The sequence below is a fragment of the Nicotiana sylvestris genome, chromosome 11 (assembly GCF_000393655.2).
Source record: "Nicotiana sylvestris chromosome 11, ASM39365v2, whole genome shotgun sequence".
NCBI classification, from domain to species: domain Eukaryota; kingdom Viridiplantae; phylum Streptophyta; class Magnoliopsida; order Solanales; family Solanaceae; genus Nicotiana; species Nicotiana sylvestris.
This window is the reverse complement of record NC_091067.1, coordinates 63,904,984-63,924,702: the sequence shown is the minus strand read 5'-3', so window position 1 is coordinate 63,924,702 and position 19,719 is coordinate 63,904,984. Positions and strand designations below refer to the sequence as shown.

At 38.3% G+C, this 19,719-nt stretch overlaps 1 protein-coding gene across 1 annotated transcript; it reads left to right on the top strand.

Moving 5' to 3' along the window:
- Positions 1-1,400: 1,400 nt before the first annotated feature.
- Positions 1,401-1,969, top strand: LOC138881106 (uncharacterized). The gene is made up of 2 exons (XM_070161307.1): positions 1,401-1,560; positions 1,680-1,969. The coding sequence occupies exons 1-2, from the start codon at positions 1,401-1,403 to the stop codon at positions 1,967-1,969; spliced, it is 450 nt and encodes a 149-aa protein (XP_070017408.1).
- The last annotated feature ends 17,750 nt before the right edge of the window (positions 1,970-19,719 follow it).

The window sequence follows — 19,719 nt, the reverse complement described above, 5'->3', positions numbered from 1 at the left end:
TGGTGCCAGTGAAGTTAAGAGAGTTAAAGGAGCAGCAGAAGGATTAATTAGAAAGGGGGTTCATACAGCCGAGTGTGTCACCGTGGGGTGCTCCGGTTCTTTTTGTCAGAAAGAAGGATGGGTCGCTCCAGATGTGTATTGATTATCGGCAGCTTAACAAGGTCACCATCAAGAATAAATATCCTTTGCATCGGATAGATGATTTGTTCGACCAATTGCAAGGTGCAAGGTTCTTCTCCAAAATTGATCTACAGTCCGGGTATCACCAATTGAAGATCAGAGAACATGATATTCCTAAGACCACTTTCAGAACTCGCTATGGTCACTTTGAATTCTTGGTCATGTCTTTTGGGCTAACCAACGCCCCGACATCTTTCATGGATCTTATGAATCGGGTCTTCAAACCATTTCTAGACTCCTTTGTGATTGTTTTCATTGATAACATCCTTGTTTATTCGTGGAGCCGGGAGGATCATGCCGATCACCTTAGGGCAGTTCTGCAGACTCTTCATCAACACTAGTTCTATGCTAAATTTTCAAAATGTGAATTTTGGTTGGAGTCTGTTACCTTTCTGGGTCATGTTGTTTCTAGTGAAGGGATTTAGGTAGATCCCCAAAAGATTGCAGCAGTGAAAGATTGGCCTAGACCCACGACCCCGATGGAGATCCATAACTTCTTGGGTTTAGCGGAGTATTATCGGAGGTTTGTGGAGGTATTCTCTACCCTCGCCTCCCCATTGACTAAATTGACGCAGAAAGCAGTTAAGTTCCAATGGTCCAACGCTTGTGAGAAAAGTTTTCAGGAATTGAAGTCGAGGTTGACCTCGATGCTGATATTGACCTTGTCAGAAGGCACAAAAGGATTTGTGGTTTATTGTGATGCCTCCAGGGTCGGTTTGGGGTGTGTGTTGATGCAACATGGGAAGGTTATAGCATATGCTCCAAGGCAACTCAAGAATCACGAGAAGAATTATCCGACGCATGATTTGGAGTTTGCGGCAGTTGTATTTGCCTTGAAAATATGGCAGCATTACCTTTATGGGGTCCATGTGGATGTGTTCTCAGACCACAAGAGTCTTCAATATTTGTTCAAGCAGAAGGAGTTGAATTTAAGGCAATGGCGGTGGTTAGAATTGATCAAGGATTATGATATGGCAATTTTATACCATCTAGTGAAGGCGAATGTGGTGGCCGACGCTCTCAGTCGAAAGCCCTTAGGTAGTTTGGCTCATTTGAGAGAGGATCAGAGGCCTTTGGCTTGGGAGGTTTATCAATTGGCCAATCTAGGGGTTTGTATTTCGACCTCAGACGAGGGGAAGGTTATGGTGCATAATGGAGCAGAATTATCACTCGTAGCGGAAGTCAAGGAAATATAGTTCATTGATCCAGCATTGGCATAGATGAAGGAGGCAGTTTTGAATAACAAGATGCCGACATTTTCACTCGGCGGAGAGGATGGTGTATTACAATGTCAAGGTAGGCTATGTGTTCCAGATGTGGATAATCTTCGCGAGAGGGTAATGGATGAGGCTCATAATTCCAGGTATTCTGTGCACCCAGGTTCTACGAAAATGTATCATGATCTCAAGGAAATTTATTGGTGGAACAGTATGAAGAGGGGTGCGGCGGACTTTGTATCTAAATGTCCAAATTGTTATTAAGTAAACGCTGAGCATCAGCGGCCCGGTGGGTTAGCTCAGCTTATGGAAATACCAATGTGGAAATGGGAGATGATCAACGTGGATTTGTGGTAGGGTTACCTCGCACTCAGCGCAAGATCGACTCAATTTGGGTAATAGTGGATCGACTCACCAAATCAGCTCAGTTCTTTCCAGTTAAGTCCACCGATACTGCAGAACATTATGCTCAGTTGTATATCAAGGATATAGTAAGGCTTCATGGCACTCCACTTTCTATTATCTCAGATCGAGGGGCCCAGTTCACAGCTAATTTTTGGAAATTTGTTTAGCAAGGTTTGGGTACTCAGGTGAATCTAAGCACGACTTTCCATCCGCAGACTGACGGTTAAGCAGAGCGGACTACTCAGACGCTTGAAGATATGTTTTGGGCTTGTGTCTTGGATTTCAAAGATAATTGTGATGATCACTTGCCACTTATAGAATTTGCTTACAATAATAGCTTTCATGTTAGCATTCGGATGGCCCAATTTGAGGCATTGTACGGGAGGAGATGTCGGTCTCCGATTGGATGGTTCGAAGTGGGTGAAGCAGAATTGTTAGGGACAAATCTCATGCACCAGGTTATGGAAAAAGTTAAAATCATTCAGGAAAGGCTGAAAGCTGCTCAGAGTCGCCCGAAATCTTATGCGGACATTCATCGAAGAAAATTGGAATTCCAAGTAGATGATTGGGTGTTCTTGAGGGTATCTCCTATGAAGGGAGTCATGCGATTTGGGAAGAAAGGGAAGTTAAGTCCTAGATATGTCGGGCCGTATCGGGTCACTCAAAAGATAGGACAGGTGGCCTATAGACTGGAATTGCCCCCTGAAATGTCATTAGTGCACCCGGTGTTCCATGTGTCTATGTTAAAGAAAGTGGTTGGAGACCCATCCACCATCGTGCCAATCGAGGCTATCGAGGTCAATGAAGAGTTATCATATGAAGAAATTTCGGTCGCTATTTTTGATAGGCAAGTCCGCAAATTGAGAAACAAGGAAGTTACTTCAGTTAAAGTGCTATGGAAAAGTCAACAAGTCGAGGAAGCCACGTGGGAAGTGGAAAGTGAAATGAAAGCAAAATATCCCCATCTGTTTGAATAAGTCTAGTAGTGATCGTGCAAACTCTTATCTCTAAGTAAATTGATGTTGTGTTCAATCTGGTGCAAAGACACCCCATATTTTTCCCTAAATGCTTTACTATTGTAACTCCTCAAGTTCTGCAAGAATTGTATGTGTTGTGATTAATTGAGTCATGCGCAAGCCCCTTTTTGGTAAGTGAAAGTTTTGTAAGAACTCATGTGATAAGTGAGTGATTAAAGGTAGTGTAGATTGGTAATGATTAACTGAAATGCGTATAGTGTATTGAAGTGGTTGGACTGTATGGGACTCATTGAAGTGACCAAATTATGTGCAGGTGTTGAGGTAATGAATTGTATACCAGTTGTAGGGATAGTAGGAATAGCGTAATGGTGCTTGGAAGTAATGTTTCGGGGGCTCTCTGACAGGTAGATAAGTCTAATTACAAAGGAAACTCTGGCAAAAATTTTCAAAAATTAGGAGTTTGCATATCATGTTTTCAAAACCAACCGATTTCCAAAATCCTCATTCAAGGACGAATGATTTTAAGTGTGGGAGGGGGGGGAGGATGTGAGGCCCCGTGAAAACTTGTACTCAAAACCTGGTAGCTCGTAGTGCCAAGTCCTGAATATGTGTTAGGAATGTGTAAAATCCTTCGTGGCTCGCAAGCTCGCCGCGGTTCGAATGCTTTGTACTAATCTAGCATTTAAAAATCAAGAATCAAAGTTTTCTAGAAAAGTGCTATTATACGGTCCTTAATGCGGTCACAAATCAAGTATGGGGACCGCGGTTAGAACCCTTTGTACTGATCTAGCATTTAAAAGTCAAGAAATACTATTTTCCAGAAAAATGTGATTCTGCGGTCGAGAATGCGTTCGCATATCAGGTATGAGGACCGCATAATCGCCGCAAAGTGAGTCAGTGTGTTGGTCGAATTTGAGGTTAAATATGCGATCCAATATGCGATCGCATAACTGGTATGCAGACCGCATTTCTGCTGCAAACCCAAACAAAATGTTCAGAGTTTTAGAGCACTTTCGCGGTCCATTATGCGGACCGCATTTCCTCTTTGCAATCGCAAATGCAATCGCATACCTAACTCGGGGCTCCAATTTTTCTAACTTTTAAACCCGACCCCTTCTTAAATAAAATACCCCAACCCCTCATTTTAACATATTTTCTGAACAAAACTAGAGATAGAGAAGAGAGGATTCTTAAGAGATAAAGTCTTACCTTCATCAATTTTATTCTTCAAAGTCACTCGGGCCGGGAAATTTCAAGTAATTGTCTTTATCTCCGTTCTTGCAGGTAAAATCCACAACCCTTTTTCATTTGTTTTCAGATTTAAGCAAAAAGGGGGATTCTTATGCATTGATTCTTGAAAATGGAAGTTGAAATACACATGCATGTCCTTTTAAACCTAAAATCTAGTAAGAGGAATTGGGTAGAAGTAAAGATTTGCAAAAGAGGGGTTGATGACCTAAGTAAGTTCGGGTTGAGTTTGTGAACTTCAATTCTAAGTTATATATGTTAACTTGTGAGCTATATTGACTGTACTAGGCTGTTGGTGAAGTGAAAGTAGAAGTTAAAAAGGGAATTCGATTCCAGGTATGTATGGCTATCTTTAACCTTTGTAAAGTCACCTTGTTTGGTGTACGAGTAATTGGTATGTGTTACTTATGTGGACTATTTGCGAACTCTTGTGATTAATATGCCTTGAACGTTCTTGGTTAAGTCTCCTGATATAATGGTGTAAGTAAATGGCAATAAACCAAGTGTGTGTGTGTGAATGTGCTTATGTGGTAAGAGCTGTATAACAAATGATGGAAAGAAATCGTAATTGATGCAATTGAAATAACTGTGGTAATACCATACGTGACTTATCGCGGGCAATTATCATTGTGACTTAAATTGTATACGGGTAGTTGCATATGATGGAAATGTTATTGATGTTTATGAAAATTCTTTGTGAATTGTTGTTGTTGTCATGTGAAACGTGATTGTCCGGTGGGATCGGGTTGCGCGCCGCAACATGAAGTTATAAGGTGTGGGTTGTGGTGATAAGGGAAGCCCCTTAGCGCCCCGGGACGGGAGTGGGGGATGGCCCTATGCGCAGGCAACAGCAGCACCGGCTCTACGAAGTCATAATCGAATCTTTCTGTTGGCTTTCCCAGTGGCCGAGGTAATAAAGGTGGAAAAGTGATCGAAATCACTATTGAAATGAAAACATGTGAAAGTTGTGAAATCATTGATATGATGAATTAATGTTGAAAGGGGAAAAGGAGAGATTGTATAACTTGTTTGACCTTGGTTGTTCCTTTCATGTGCGTTTGATTGTTCATTCTATTATTGTTTGTTATCTGTGTATTGATTGATTTTACTTGGGGTAAAGTTTGTTCATACATACCAGTACAATTCAAATGTACTAACGTCCCTTTTGCCGGGGGCGCTACATTCGTGTTATGATTGTAGGTGGTTCCATAGCAGGTACTCCAGTCTACCGATAGTAGTACTCCTCCACTTTCTGTCAATCTGTATTGGTGAGCCCCTTTTCCTCCCAAAAATCTTATTTTGGTATTTGCGTAAGGTATAGCCGGAGCCTTGTTACCGGCAAGTATTGTAACAATCTTTTGTATCCCTAGAGGTTCCGTAGACAGTAAATGTGGGTTATGTACTTATGTATTTTGGGCAGTATAACTTGTAAACCACGCTAAGTAACTATGTATGTTACGTAAATCTCGTAAGAATGTGTTTAAATATATAAATGGTTATTTCACTTGGTTAATGGGTAATGGAAACGCAAGGTAACACGTGGAATAGGAAGGGCACCTAGGTCCGCTTGGCTGGGGCTACCCGGTCGTGCGCCGGTCGTGCCCCTTGGTTTTGAGGCATGACAGAGGTCCAGGCCATTGAAGACACAACCTCTGAGGGAGCTCCGTCCGGTTAAGCTTCCCCGGTGGTAGATTAGATTTTCATTTGTTCCTTTTTTGTGTAAGGGCTGCAGGCGCGAGCCTTGTAAATATGACTTTGTGAAACCTTATCATATATATATATATATATATATATATATATATATATATATATATATATATATATATATATATATATATATATATTATATGGATTTTTGCTTCTCGACATTTCTTGTTTCCCCTTTGCCTTTTTGGAATAAATTTTGACGCTTGGCGATAACCAGTTCGGTGTGTCGGACTTATGATATAAACCCCTCACGTTTTCATGCTCGATGAGTGATTGATAATAGTTAACCGTTCAGTGTTCGAGCCTCGAGTCATATTTTGACTCGGGTTCATTAACCCTTGGACTTTCAACATATCGGCCCTTATGCTCTTTTAGGTTGGCCCTTAGACTCTTACGTATTGGCCCATAGGCTCTTTAAGTTTTCCCTTAGGCTCTTACGCGTTGGCCCCTAGGCATAGTTTGAGTTCTTTGAAGAGGCGACCTCCCGGGGTGCTGCCCCCTAGTATTTGAGGTAGATCGAAGGGAAGCCTTGAATACTTGATGAGTTCTCCTTAGGTAGCATATGGATGTTGCCTCGTTAAAAACCTCGCCGGTAAAACCCATTCGGGATAAAATCCGGTCTCAGGGGAAAAGAGCGCAACATGTGCTTTAAAACCCAAGGTCTTCGAGTTGGATGGCGCTTCGATTCCTCTCAACCAAACACCCGCAATAAGTTAGTATAAAACACAAATAAAAAGGTAGAGGGTTGCATCTCAATGATGGCGTTCGAGCTTTGATAAATTCCAATTGCTTGTTTCGGGGACGCGGCACGGTCATTTACTCACTCGTTTGGATGTAGTCGAGAATGTAGGTTGTGGTTGCTAGCTGATTATTTACTTGCTTTATCGCCTCTTTGATGTGGATGGTGTTGGTTCCGGTGCCATGTCATGCACAGCGAACATCTCTCTTGCATCATGCTGCTCCCTGTATATCGCTTTTACTCCATCCTTGGCTGGAAATTTCATCGTTTGATGGAGGGTCGAGGGTACTTCCCTCATACAGTGTATCCACGGCCTTCCAAATAAGGCATTGTATCTCATGTCATATTCGATGACATGAAACTTGGTATCTTGGATTGTATCGGCTACGTTGACTAGGAGGATAATTGTCACACCCCAAACTTTAAGAGGCGTGATCGGAACCCGGTACCGTACTCGGCCCGAGCGTACCACTCTATAACTGTGAACTACAGAGGGGTAAACCTCAACTTAGGCCGATGATGCCATATTTTGAATCGTCTGAAAATAATGTCTCTTTTATCTATGGGGTAAACATACCCAAAAAATGATATAAAAAATATGCAGGACTCGTCTACAAGCCTCTAGATATAACTAAATTGTGTCATGGTCCGGACAGGGCCTCGACCTACCCATCAAACCTATGTATACACATATAATGAACACCAAGGTCTAGACTAGGTAGCTCCAAGGAAGTACAGCTTACCAACCAAGCTGATGTTTGACTCTATCTACTAGGAAGGTCTATCCAACTGTCTATCATGATATGTATGCATGAAATACAGCATCCCTAGAAAAAGTGACGTTAGTACGAAATAATATACCGAGTTTGTAAGGTAACAGAATACTGAAAGCTAAAATTGAATTGATTATAATAATTGAAAGTACATGGAAGCCAAATATAATTTGAAGATGTGCTTACCTGCTTATACTAACTTAACTCTCTCAATATAGTAAGTAAAATAGTTGTCCGGCCCTATAAGGCTCGGTATGTGTAACTGTTCTGCCATACTAAGCTTGCACATAGTCGCTCGGCCATACTAGGCTCTGTATCTCGGCCTGTGATGCCCCACAATATTATGTCGATATTACGTCCCGCAATATTATATTACCATGATGCTACACTTTGTAGTATTAATTTACGACGATGTTACACCCTATAGTAATGTACGTTGAATTTGTCGTAAGGCAATTGACATTAGTCCAAGGAAAATTATTATTTGGAGATTATAAGGATTATACTATTTTAAATAAATAATTAGTAAATTCGTGATGGTGAGAGAGGAATCATGTCAAAGAAAAATGAATTTTTAGTCCAAGTTTGGCATATTGGGATAAAATACGGGCCGAGCGTTAATACCCGATATTTATGGACTAGTGTCATACAAGGTACTACATGACCATGATAGTAAAGTGTACAAGGTATGTTAAAAGTGGGTAGTATTGTAAGAAAGTTGAGACAATTCTTAATTATACGGGTCATTCATTAATTATCGGGCAACATGACATTACCTACTTAATTGGGGGTATATTGGATAAGCATTAAAGAGTATGAGGTGGCAGCCCCCCATGCAAACTAAGTGACTCACAACTTAAAATTGAAGGTGGATATCTTAAATGTCATAGACTTGACATCTACGTAGATATTAAAAAAGGTTTGGCATCTTTGGCTTCATTAGCCTTAAAATAATCAAACTAAGCTTATCGCTTTCTTCATACTCAACAAGAATTCAAACTAGATTCCGTATCTCAATAGCAACGAAAGTTCTTGGTTTAACAGAGGAATTCATACGAAACAATACTGTGTAATTGCAATGGAATTTTGCGATTCTAAGAGAGCACGGTACAATCTTTCTCAAGAATATCATACGGAATCTTTTCTAGTTCGATTCGCCATTATGTGATTAGTCACAATTGACGTGTGTTAGAGGGTTTTCAAGAGAATCGACTCAGGTATGTTAAGGCTATTCCTTCTTTCTTTTGGCATGATTCATATGATACGAACGAAACGTGCAAATGCACAAATTCCATGAATGATTCTATTCATAGAAGTATTAGAGATATCTATGTTCTTAAAATTCTGTGTGTCATAATATTTTATCATCTATTCATGAGTCTAAAAAAAAATACAAAAGTTGAAAAGAGTTACTTTATGATATTACTCAAAGGCAAAAGGCAAAAGAGTTACATTATTCATGTGCATTGACCCATGACCAGATGACGTTATATACGCGTATATATATATATACGTATATGGGATATGGGAAAGGTTACGGTGTTATATACGCACCACCACCTGATCAACTAGTATATGAAGATGATGTTGCCCACAGTGGCTGAAATATGATTCAAACGGCATTATATACGCGTATATATGTATAAATATGTATATGAGATATGGGAAAGGTTACGACGTTATATACGCATCACCACCTATTCAGCTGATATACGTTGATGATTTTGCCCACAGTGGCCAATATGATATGATGGGATGCCTTCAGAGGCTGATGATGTTATGAAATATGTACCTATGCACGACATGACATTCATACGCATATGCATGACGCTAAAAGTAATTTATGATTTGCAAAGTTATTCAGACTTACAGGTTGAGTCATGCACTCTATACATCTTCCATGGCCCTTATGTATTTATTTATGTGCCTTACATACTCGGTACAATATTCGTACTGACGTCCCTTTTTCCTGGGGACGCTGTGTTTCATGCCCGCAGGTCCCGATAGACAGGTCGAGAGCCCTCCAAGTAGGCTATCAGCTCAGCGGAAGATGTTGGTGCGCTCCATTTGCTTCGGAGTTGCTTGTTTGGTTAGTATAATTTAGACGTGTATTGTTTGGTATGGAGGGACTCTATCCCGACCTTTATGACATTTATGTACCCTTAGAGGCTTGTAGACATATGTCGTGTACATGAAAAATTGTACGGCCTTGTCGGCCTATGTTTTGAGTTTATAAATTATTATGTTGGCCTGCTAGGCCCATATGTCACGTGTATATGTTGATGTAATAAGAAAGATACATTACGTTAGTACTCGGTTGAGTAAGGTACCGGGTACCCATCGCGGCCCATCGGTTTGGGTCGTGACAAAAGTGGTATCAAAGTAGTTCTGTCCTACGGAGTCTCCAAGCTGTGTCTAGTAGAGTCTTGTTTATGGGTGTGTCGTGCACCACACTTATAAGCAGGAGGCTACATGTCATTTAGGACTATCACTCTTTGTTCTTACTCTAGATCGTGTGGTAGAGCTCAGTTGTAAGAACTCATTTTCCTAAACTCTATCTTATTCATAATACAATGATGCCGACATCTAGAAAGATGGTTGGTAAGGCATTGAATGTGGTTGTGAAAGAGTTGAGTTAGAAGAACTCGGTGAACTTCTAGAAAAGGAGACTTAAGGCAAGAATATCTACCCACCTTCATGGTGAAAGACAATAAGAGATTCATAAGATATCTACAAGTTTTAACAAGTAAAGGAAGCAAGGTGAAAGAGGGAACGAGGTACCCAGCTAATGAAGATCATCCTTATTTACCATTCAGGAAGAGAGATATAGGCATTTTGAGTTACCTTCAACAGTAACAGAGGTATGTACAATTGACCACACCGATCTAAGTTATGCTTTATGGGAGCTAACAAATATGGTTTAAGAGAAGGACATAACATCATGATCCGGCTGGGTTTAGAGTAACTTGAAATGGTGGATGAATTGTTTGCATTAGTTAACATTGCCGAAGGATATTGCAAATGTGCTAATAAATCTCCTTGTGAGACACCCAGATGGTGCACTCTAAAATAGTATAACTAGATATGAGTTCCACAAAGATAGGCACAAGAATCCTGGAAGAGGTAAATATTACCATAGTATGACTCCCATCCCTAGTAGAGCGAGAACGTTGAGCAAACCGACGAGCTAATGAATGAAGCAAGGGGAGCTAAAAGCAAAAGAATAACTTGTCAAAGTTTTCAGAATAATGTGATAGACAGAAATGTTAGCAGGAAATAAGAAGAGAGTTAATGAAGTATTATGAGTAAGACGTGATACATGGATGACAATGGTAGATAAAAAATGATAGTATTACAGAGTCTACAGTCAAGTGAAGGAAAAGACGAGAAGTGACAGGCCTTGAGATAACAAGAGAGTATAGGCTGTAAAGTCCAATTCTCATTTCAAGAAATAAGTTTGTGATTCTAACATGATTACCAGAAGGAAAAGTTAGACCCATAATAATAAAAATCAGTGTGGGCTGGTAAACAAGATAAACTAAACATGAATTAGAGACTAAGTGATTTGATAATTGTTGACATCATGTGAATTTCAGATTGCATTCTGGCAATAATAGAATGGACAATAAAAGAATATTCAAGAGGAATTTAGAGAAAGGTCATTCAAGAAGATACTTTCCTAAAGCATGCAATGTGAGCAAAGTTAAGCTGAAAGGACTATATATGCCAGTTACACTAAGTGCCATCATTGCGAGTGAGGAATTTTGTTATCCTTGGTATAGAAGGATTACCGCAAGGCGAGTAAGGGACATTGATGATGCGAAAGGACGCCAAAGATGGAGAAGAAAAACATCTATATGCAGGTCATCATAGCTCCAACTCTTAGTACTCCCCTAAAGGGGGAAATATGGAGTGATGTGATATTAAGTCAGAATTAAATGGTTCTAATAACTACGGAATGATAAAGAAAGAATGCGACAAAAAAATAAGAAAGAGATGAAATTGCACTTATTCAAATCCTACGGATATGCTACGATTCTAGGACATTATGCAAACACGACATCAAGGAAGGGAAATAAGGTTCCTACCTGGGTTGTTATTGGTAAATAAGGAGCCAGTGGGAGAGGTATGTTAACATGAAGGAAATAATCCAATAAAGGTTACACAAAATATTGATATAAAAGTGGGCCAACGAGTGGTTAGTAGTTGATTCAGGAAGAGCCTAGTTATGGCTAGATAAGAGGATACAGACAAATCAATAGATAGTACAAGATAAACAGAGTGAACCCTAACAAGGGAAATTCAGCCTCTCAGTTATGACTTTATAATACTTGAGATATATTCATATGAGGAAGCTAAAAAGGAACCGTATAAGTGTTACGGGGATAAAAGAAAGTGTCAATGGAAAGGCAGTCAAAATATCAGATCAGAAACAACCCTACAAGAACAAGGGCGTGGAGGTAGGTAACTACGGATAAGTATAGGCGAGGAAGGACATCAGAAGGATTGTCGAGTATACAATATAATAGGCTCACAACTTTACAAGAGTCAGAGGGTCTTCCTTAAGTACCACGACGAAATACTAGCTGAGGAAACAAAGAAGAAGGCTTCAACCTTAGCACACCGACCAAAAGAGGAAATGGTCGTATGACAACAGTCTCAAAACAACATTGTATGCACTCCCTAAGAAAGTGGCACCTACAATGGCTAATGAACAGGGAGTAAAATCAGAAGTGATATTCAGGATCATATGAGTTGTATGGAATTTCAATATATGTGGGAACTAAGATAAGCTAAGTATGGATGCAACAAATGGGCAGAAAGATCAGGAAAAGTAATAGCTTACATTTAAAGAAAGATAAGATAAAAAAAAGGAATTACTCGATCAATGATCCAGAGTTGGTTACGTTATGAACACGCGTAAGGATTCGAAGTTTTATACATACAACATACACAGCCACAAAATATTCTAGTATACGTTAAAAGAAAGAATTGAGCCTAGGACACAAAAGATTAAGTTGTTAAAAGGATTGGATCATGCATATCCAATAGCACCATGAAAGGCTAAAAGTAATAACTAACACCATGAGCCGCAGATCAGAAGATAGCTTAAGCCTACACAAAGGTTGATCATAGGAAAGAGGAAACTAAAGAGTTACATCAACTAAGTAAATCAGGAGTTTGATTATTGAACCCAAAAAATTATAGACATAGTAATTGAGAACATAGCAGAATCACATTAGATGTGCAAGAGAGGATGCACAACAACCATATTCTATAACGACTCTACGATAAAGTCAGTTAGAAAATACTAACCTTCTAAGAACTCAGTATGGAACTCCCACCGGATTGTATAGGCACCATAGGTGCAAGTATTATAATAGAGCTTCAAATTGTGGATGTGAATTCTACCTATATGGAAGGAAGGTCATGAAGGAGATAGAAGACGTGATGCGATACTTTAAAGTAAGTAAGGTAAAGGTGAATAAAGTATGAGATACTCAGATGCAGAAGGTTGTGAATAGTCCATACTTCGAATAGAAGGCTAAAAGACATGAATTCAATATCCAGGAATGATAGCTTCATTGTCAGTGGCATACCTTCCAGTCTATGGTTTTTAAGTACCGAAAGATCTAATTAGAAAGTAAAAGAAGAGTTAGAGACGATGCAATGTCTCGCTTGATATTCCAGAAAAAAAATAAGGAAATCGATCGCAAGCTAAAGTATGATAGAACAACAAAGTTTTAGAAACAAAAGTAAGGATACGAAGAAGGCAAGTGAGAAGGAGACAGAAGTGGTATGGATAAGTCCTTGGGATTAATCCATGAAAGCAAAAGAGTTGATGGTTCCTCTAAGTTATACAAAGCTCACTATAGCCTGAATGAACTCAAAAGAGTCTAATACTAATAGCATTTAGGAGAGATATGATGCTGTAGAATGGGGGTGTGATTATGATAGATAATGGATGACATTTGGGCCTTCGATTGAGTAATGGTCTGACAAAAAAAGAAAGGGATTTCATAAACTGGACAGGATTAAAATAGCCACGTAAAATGAGTCATATTGGGATACTATGAAATACGGCTATGGAAGTATAATATCGTATCACCCAGGTGGATTAGAAAAAAAATAAATTCAAATATTCCACAATGCAAGTAATATAAGCCCTAGTGGCAATATATTACGTAAAAAAAATTCAAGTTATCAATGGATGATTGTAGATCAACATTGAGATGAATTAACAATGGATGGGTAAAAAAAATTGCAAAGTACGATATGAGATTGGGCCATCAGTCTTAACATGAGAATTACTGAAGAAGCGTTAAAGGATTTAGCTTTATGTATATAGGATAAGCAACAAGAGTAACCTGGATCGATAACGATAAATCGAGGCAAGAATTTTTGTATAATATGGCCTACTTAGATGTAGTAAAGCTAATTCACCTAGAGGGACAACTTGATATAATTTTGTATATGTTCACAAAGTAAAGCCTAGAGATTGGCTAAAAGCTGGAAGAGAAGAGAAGAGTCAGGCGCACATAAAAAGTTAGAGTCGTAAAGGCTGCATGATAGAAGGTAGCAATAGTTATGAGATTAGAAGGATTCCGACTACAAGTCATGGTATGAGAAAGAGGCTTAAAGGGGGGAATGCCCTGGCCCTTGGGATTCACATAACAGTCGCCTAGATGGAAAGACGAGTACTAAAGTATTCGCAAGACCTATAGGTTATGAGAATGATAAGAGCATCAGTCAACATTCATCCTCGAATGTTCCAAAGGGGGAAATGATGTGACGCCCCGCAATATTACGTCGATATTACGTCCCGCAGTATTATATTACCATGATGCTACGCTTCGTAGTATTAATTTACGGCGATATTGAACCCTGTAGTATTGTACGTTGAATTTGTCGTAAGGAAATTGACATAAGTCCAAGGAAAATGATTATTCGGAGATTATAAGGATTATACTATTTTAAATAAATGATGAGTAAATTCGTGATGGTGAGAGGGGAAGCAAGTCAAAGAAAAATGAATTTTTCGTCCAAGTTTGACATATTGGGATAAAATACGGGTCGGACGTTAATACCCGATATTTATGGACTAGTGCCATACAAGATACTACATGACCATAATAATAAGGTGTACAAGGTATGTTAAAAGCGATTAGTATTTTAAAAAAGTTGAGATAATTCTTTATTATACGGGTAATTAATTAATTACCGGATAACGGGACATTACCTACTTAATTGGAGGTATATTGGATAAGCATTAAAGAGCATGAGGTGGAAGCCCCCATGCAAACCAAGTGACTCACAACTTAAAATTGAAGGTGGCTATCTTAAATGTCATACACTTGACATCTGCGTAGATATTAAAAAAGGTTTGGCATCTTTGGCTTCATTAGCCTTAAAATAATCAAGCTAAGCTTATAGCTTTCTTCATACTCAACTAGAATTCAAACCAGATTCCATATCTTAATAGCAACAAAAGTTCTTGGTTTAACAGAGGAATTCATACGAAACTATACAGTGTAATTGTAACGGAATTTTGCAATTCTAAGAGAGCACAGTACAATCTTTCTCAAGTATATCATATAGATTCTTTCCTACTTTGATCCTCCATTATGTGATTAGTCACAATTGACGTGTGTTTGAGGGATTGTCAAGAGAATCGGCACAGGTATGTTAAGACTATCCCTTCTTTCTTTTGGCATAATTCATATGATACGAACGAAACGTGCAAATGCACAAATTTCATGAATGATTCTATTCATAGAAGTATTAGAGATATCTATGTTCTTGAAATTCCGTGTGTCATAATATTTTATCATCTGTTCATGGGTCTCAAAAAAAATACGATAGTTGAAAAGAGTTTACTTTTCAAAATGGCTCAAAGGCAAAATGGTCTTATGAAGCTCCGAAAGATTTTATTAACGTACTTTTCATGCATTGCATCCATGTGCATTGACCCATGACCAGATGGCATTATATATGCGTATATATGTATGTATATGTATATGGGATATGAGAAAGGTTACGATGTTATATACGCACCACCACTTGATCGGCTAGTATATGATGATGATGTTTCCCACAACGGCTGAAACATGATTCAAATGGCGTTATATACGCACATATATATATATATATATATATATATATATATATATATATATATATATGGGAAAGGTTATGGTGCTATGTACGCACCACCACCTGATCAGCTGGTATACATTGATGATTTTGTCCACAGTGGCTAATATGATATGATGGGATGCCCTCAGAGGCTGATGATGTTATGAAATATGTACCTATGCACGACATGACATTCATACGCATATGCATGATGCTAAAAGTAATTTATGATTTGCAAAGTTATTCAGACTTACAGGTTGAGTCATGCACTCTATACTTCTTCCATGCCTCTTATGTATTTATTTATGTGCCTTACATACTCAGTACATTACTCGTACTAACGTCCCTTTTGCTTGGGAATGCTGTATTTCCTGCCCGCAGGTCCCGATAGATAGGTTGAGAGCCCTCCTAGTAGGCTATCAACTCAGCGGAAGATGTTGGTACGCTCCATTTGTTCGTAGTTGCTTGTTTGGTTAGTATGATTTAGACGTGTATTGTTTGGTATGGAGGGACTCTGTCCCGACCTTTATGACATTTATGTACCCTTAGAGGCTTGTAGACATATGTTGTGTACGTAAAAGATTGTACGGCCTTGTCGGCCTATGTTTTGAGTTTATAAATGATTATGTTGTCCTTCTAGGCCCGTATGTCACATATATATGATGGTGTAATAAGAAAGATACGTTACGTTGGTACTCGGTTGAGTAAGGTACCGGGTGCCTGTCGCGCCCCATTGGTTTGGGTCTTGACACGGCCATTCTAGGCTCGCTCATAGGTACTCGGTCATAGTAGGCTTGGTATATAACTTATCATCTGATCAAAGGTTGCCCAATAGGGGACTGCCCAACGATTATAGCTCGATGGTAGTGAAAATACTGTAACTCTGTATATATATAGACTCTCTGCTCTCTTGAGTGAAAGAAAACAAAATTAAACTGAATATTAAGTCTCGATAAGGGAAAATACTATAACTTATGAGATTAAGATAGTGTATAAGGGAGTATGAACTTCTCGTTATGCCTCTTTATCAGATACATGTAATTACGAGATCATGCAAAAATGAAGGAAGGGCTTAGGATTAACATACCTTATCACAATCTGCCCAATAACCACGTTAAACTCATCTTATTTCACCTTAATCTACAACAATGATAACAACACTATCACCATGTTATGGAAGGTACAACTATCGCACAATGAACGCCAAACTTATTTTATACCAAAACAGGCAGCATCTCCCCTATAATCTTTACTTCCAACAAATTCGACATAACACCAACAATAACAAGAACACAACAATAAAAACATAAATATATCATTTTCCAACCTTATATCCATCACAAAATACCATAAAACAACCCAACATCATTCTATCACTTCATACACAAAATAACAACCATAATAGTGTCAAACAATCTGAAAATGTTACGATGAATGACCAGCCAACCACCCTTCCATTATGTAGTGTTTATCCACACCTTTTCTCCTCCCAAACTCCATAAAAACAATAGAAAAAGAGAACCCAACAGCAATATGAACCAGCCGGCAAAAAAGTCCCCCAAGTTCAACAACTCAAAATTGATTTTTTAGTTTACTAAAACTTGTTTCACGTGTCTTTTCTTTCAACTTGAGCAACACAACCAAAAGCACATAACAAATCCTCTTATACAATAAACCATCCCTTTATTCAAATTAAAAATAAGTTTACAACCAGACAACAGTGACGCAACAACAAACAACATACCACTTATACGAAACTCGCTAGGTCTAGTCTTTACGATTGAGTTACAACTCGTACAAGCATAGATAATGGAAGGAGAAGTATAATGTAAGGTGGCATTTTAAATTAAGTAAGGTAAAGGTGAACAACAAGTATAGAAGAATGAGAGTGGTCCATACGTCAGGTAAACGACTAGAGAGGTCGGGATTCAGTATCCAGGGATGATAGCAGCGTCATCAGTAGCATACTTTCCAACCTATGGTTTCTAAGTACCAAAAGGTCTAATTAGAGAGTAAAAGAAGAGTTAGAGATGATGCAATGTCTCATTTGATGTTCCAGAAAAGCATAGGAGAATCGATCGCAAGCTAAAGTACGATAGAAAGACAAGGCTGTAGAAAGACAGGAGTGAGGACAAGAAAAAGGCAAGGGAGAAGGTGACGAAAGTGGATGTGTCTTCGGGATTAAGCCCGTGAAAACAAAGGAGTTGATGGTTCCTCTAAGTTATAAAAAAGCTCAATATATCCTGAACGAACTCAAAGGAGTCTAGCACTAGTAGCATTTAGAGGAGATGGAATGCTGCTCTGATAATAGAATGAGGGTGTAATTGTGATAAATAAAGGGATTTCAAGAACTATACGAGACTAAAATACCCACATAAGGGAATCATATTGGGATGCTATGAAATACGGTTATGGAAGTATAATATCGTATCACCTCCAGGTGGATCAGAAAAATCACTTCAAATGTTCCGTTATACAACATGAACCCTATGATTAAGTAAGAGGTTCCAAGTTATCAATGCTATATTGTAAATCAATATTGAGGTGAATCGACAATGGATGGACACAGGTCACAAAGTATGAGGTGAGATTAGGCCGTCATTTTTAAGATGAACAAGTAATAAGGAAGCACTAAAGGACTTAGATTTTTTCATATGGGATAAGTAACGAAAGTAACCTGGAGTTTGGTAGCAGACCTCAGTAATGATAAATAAAAGTAAGAGTTATGGCATATTAGAACCTACCTAGATGTAGTAAAATTATACGAATGGATAAACGGATTTATGAAATAAGATATAGCAAAATTCGTAAGCTAAAAAAAAAGGTACCGAGCAAAGAACTTCAAGTATACCTATAGATACCGAGAGAAACATCTTATCAAACTCTGTATATGTTTACAAAGTAAGGCCTAGAGATTGGCTAAAAGCTGGAAAGAAAAGAAGAGAAGAGTCCCATAGGCACACTTTCAAAGTTAGAGTCATAAAGGCTGCATGACAGGAGGTAGCAACAGTTACGAGAATGGAAAGATTTCGACAACAAGTCATGGTATGAGAAAGAAGACAAAAAGGGAGATACCCTAGACCTTGGATTTATACACAGAACAGTTGCCTAGATGGCAAGGAGAGTAGTAAAGTATTCGCAAGATCCATAAGTTATGAAAATGATAAGTGCATCAGTCAATATTCGAGGACGAATGTTATAAAGGGAGAAATTATGTTACACCCCATATTTTCGTACGTGAAGGTACGCCGTCAGTAAATTGACGAAATCTTGGAAAATGAGATATTACATTCCCCATTTTCCGTACGTTAAAGCTTCATCGTAAGTTAATCGACGTAAGTTGGGGAATGAGATTATTTTGAGATTGTAAGCATTATGCTATTTCAAAACAAGTAAAAAGTAAATTCATGAAAGTGAAAGGGGAAGCAAGTCAAAAGAAACGAATTTTCATCCAAGTTTTGCATTTGGGATAAAATACGGGTCGAGCAATAATACTCGATAATTATGAATTAGTACCATGCAAGGTACCATATGACCATAGTAGTACGATGTATAAAATATATTAAAAATAAATAGAATTTTAAGTAATTTGAGATAATTTTAAAATTATGTGGGTAATTAGTTAATTACCTAATTAACTAATAAGTGGATAAAATTAATAAAATTCCCTCAAAAGTAATGCGGCAGCCCAAGGGGCATTTAGAAATGACTCATAATTTTATATGTAAGGTGTCATTCTAAAAATCCATATACCATATGAGTCACCTTGGGTTCTTTGTCCATTCTTTAAGAATTTTCCAAATTTTAGCAAATACCAAGAACGTGAGAGCTCCCTGGTAAAACTCTTATCAAACAAGACTTGGCTACAAAGACATGGTATAAGCTTCTTATTAAAAGTCCAAAAACTTATTGTCTCTAAAAAAACCCACAAAAAGAGATATAACCATTCAGTAGTAAAAAGCTAGAAATACAAATGTTTTCCTCCAAAGTTCTCAAGGAACCAAAAAAAAACGTTGGAACAAAGTAACATGTAGATTACATTCATTTGATCCTTGGTTCACCAAATGTTAAAAGCAGAAAAACAGTTTCGTTCCAATTTCTAAGAATCCAAGTGTAAATTTTGCAGAAGGAGATTCGTTCAAATAATTCAAGGAACAGGTATGTTAAGGCTAAGCTCTTCTTTCATTTGGCATGATTTTGTCATTTACATGATTTTGTTTATGAGCCATAAAGAAAAATTCATATCCCGGAATTTACGTATATTTGGCTAGTCTCACAAATTACGTATATTTTCCTAGTCTTGTAAGTTACAATATTCTTCTTATCGGGACTGCATA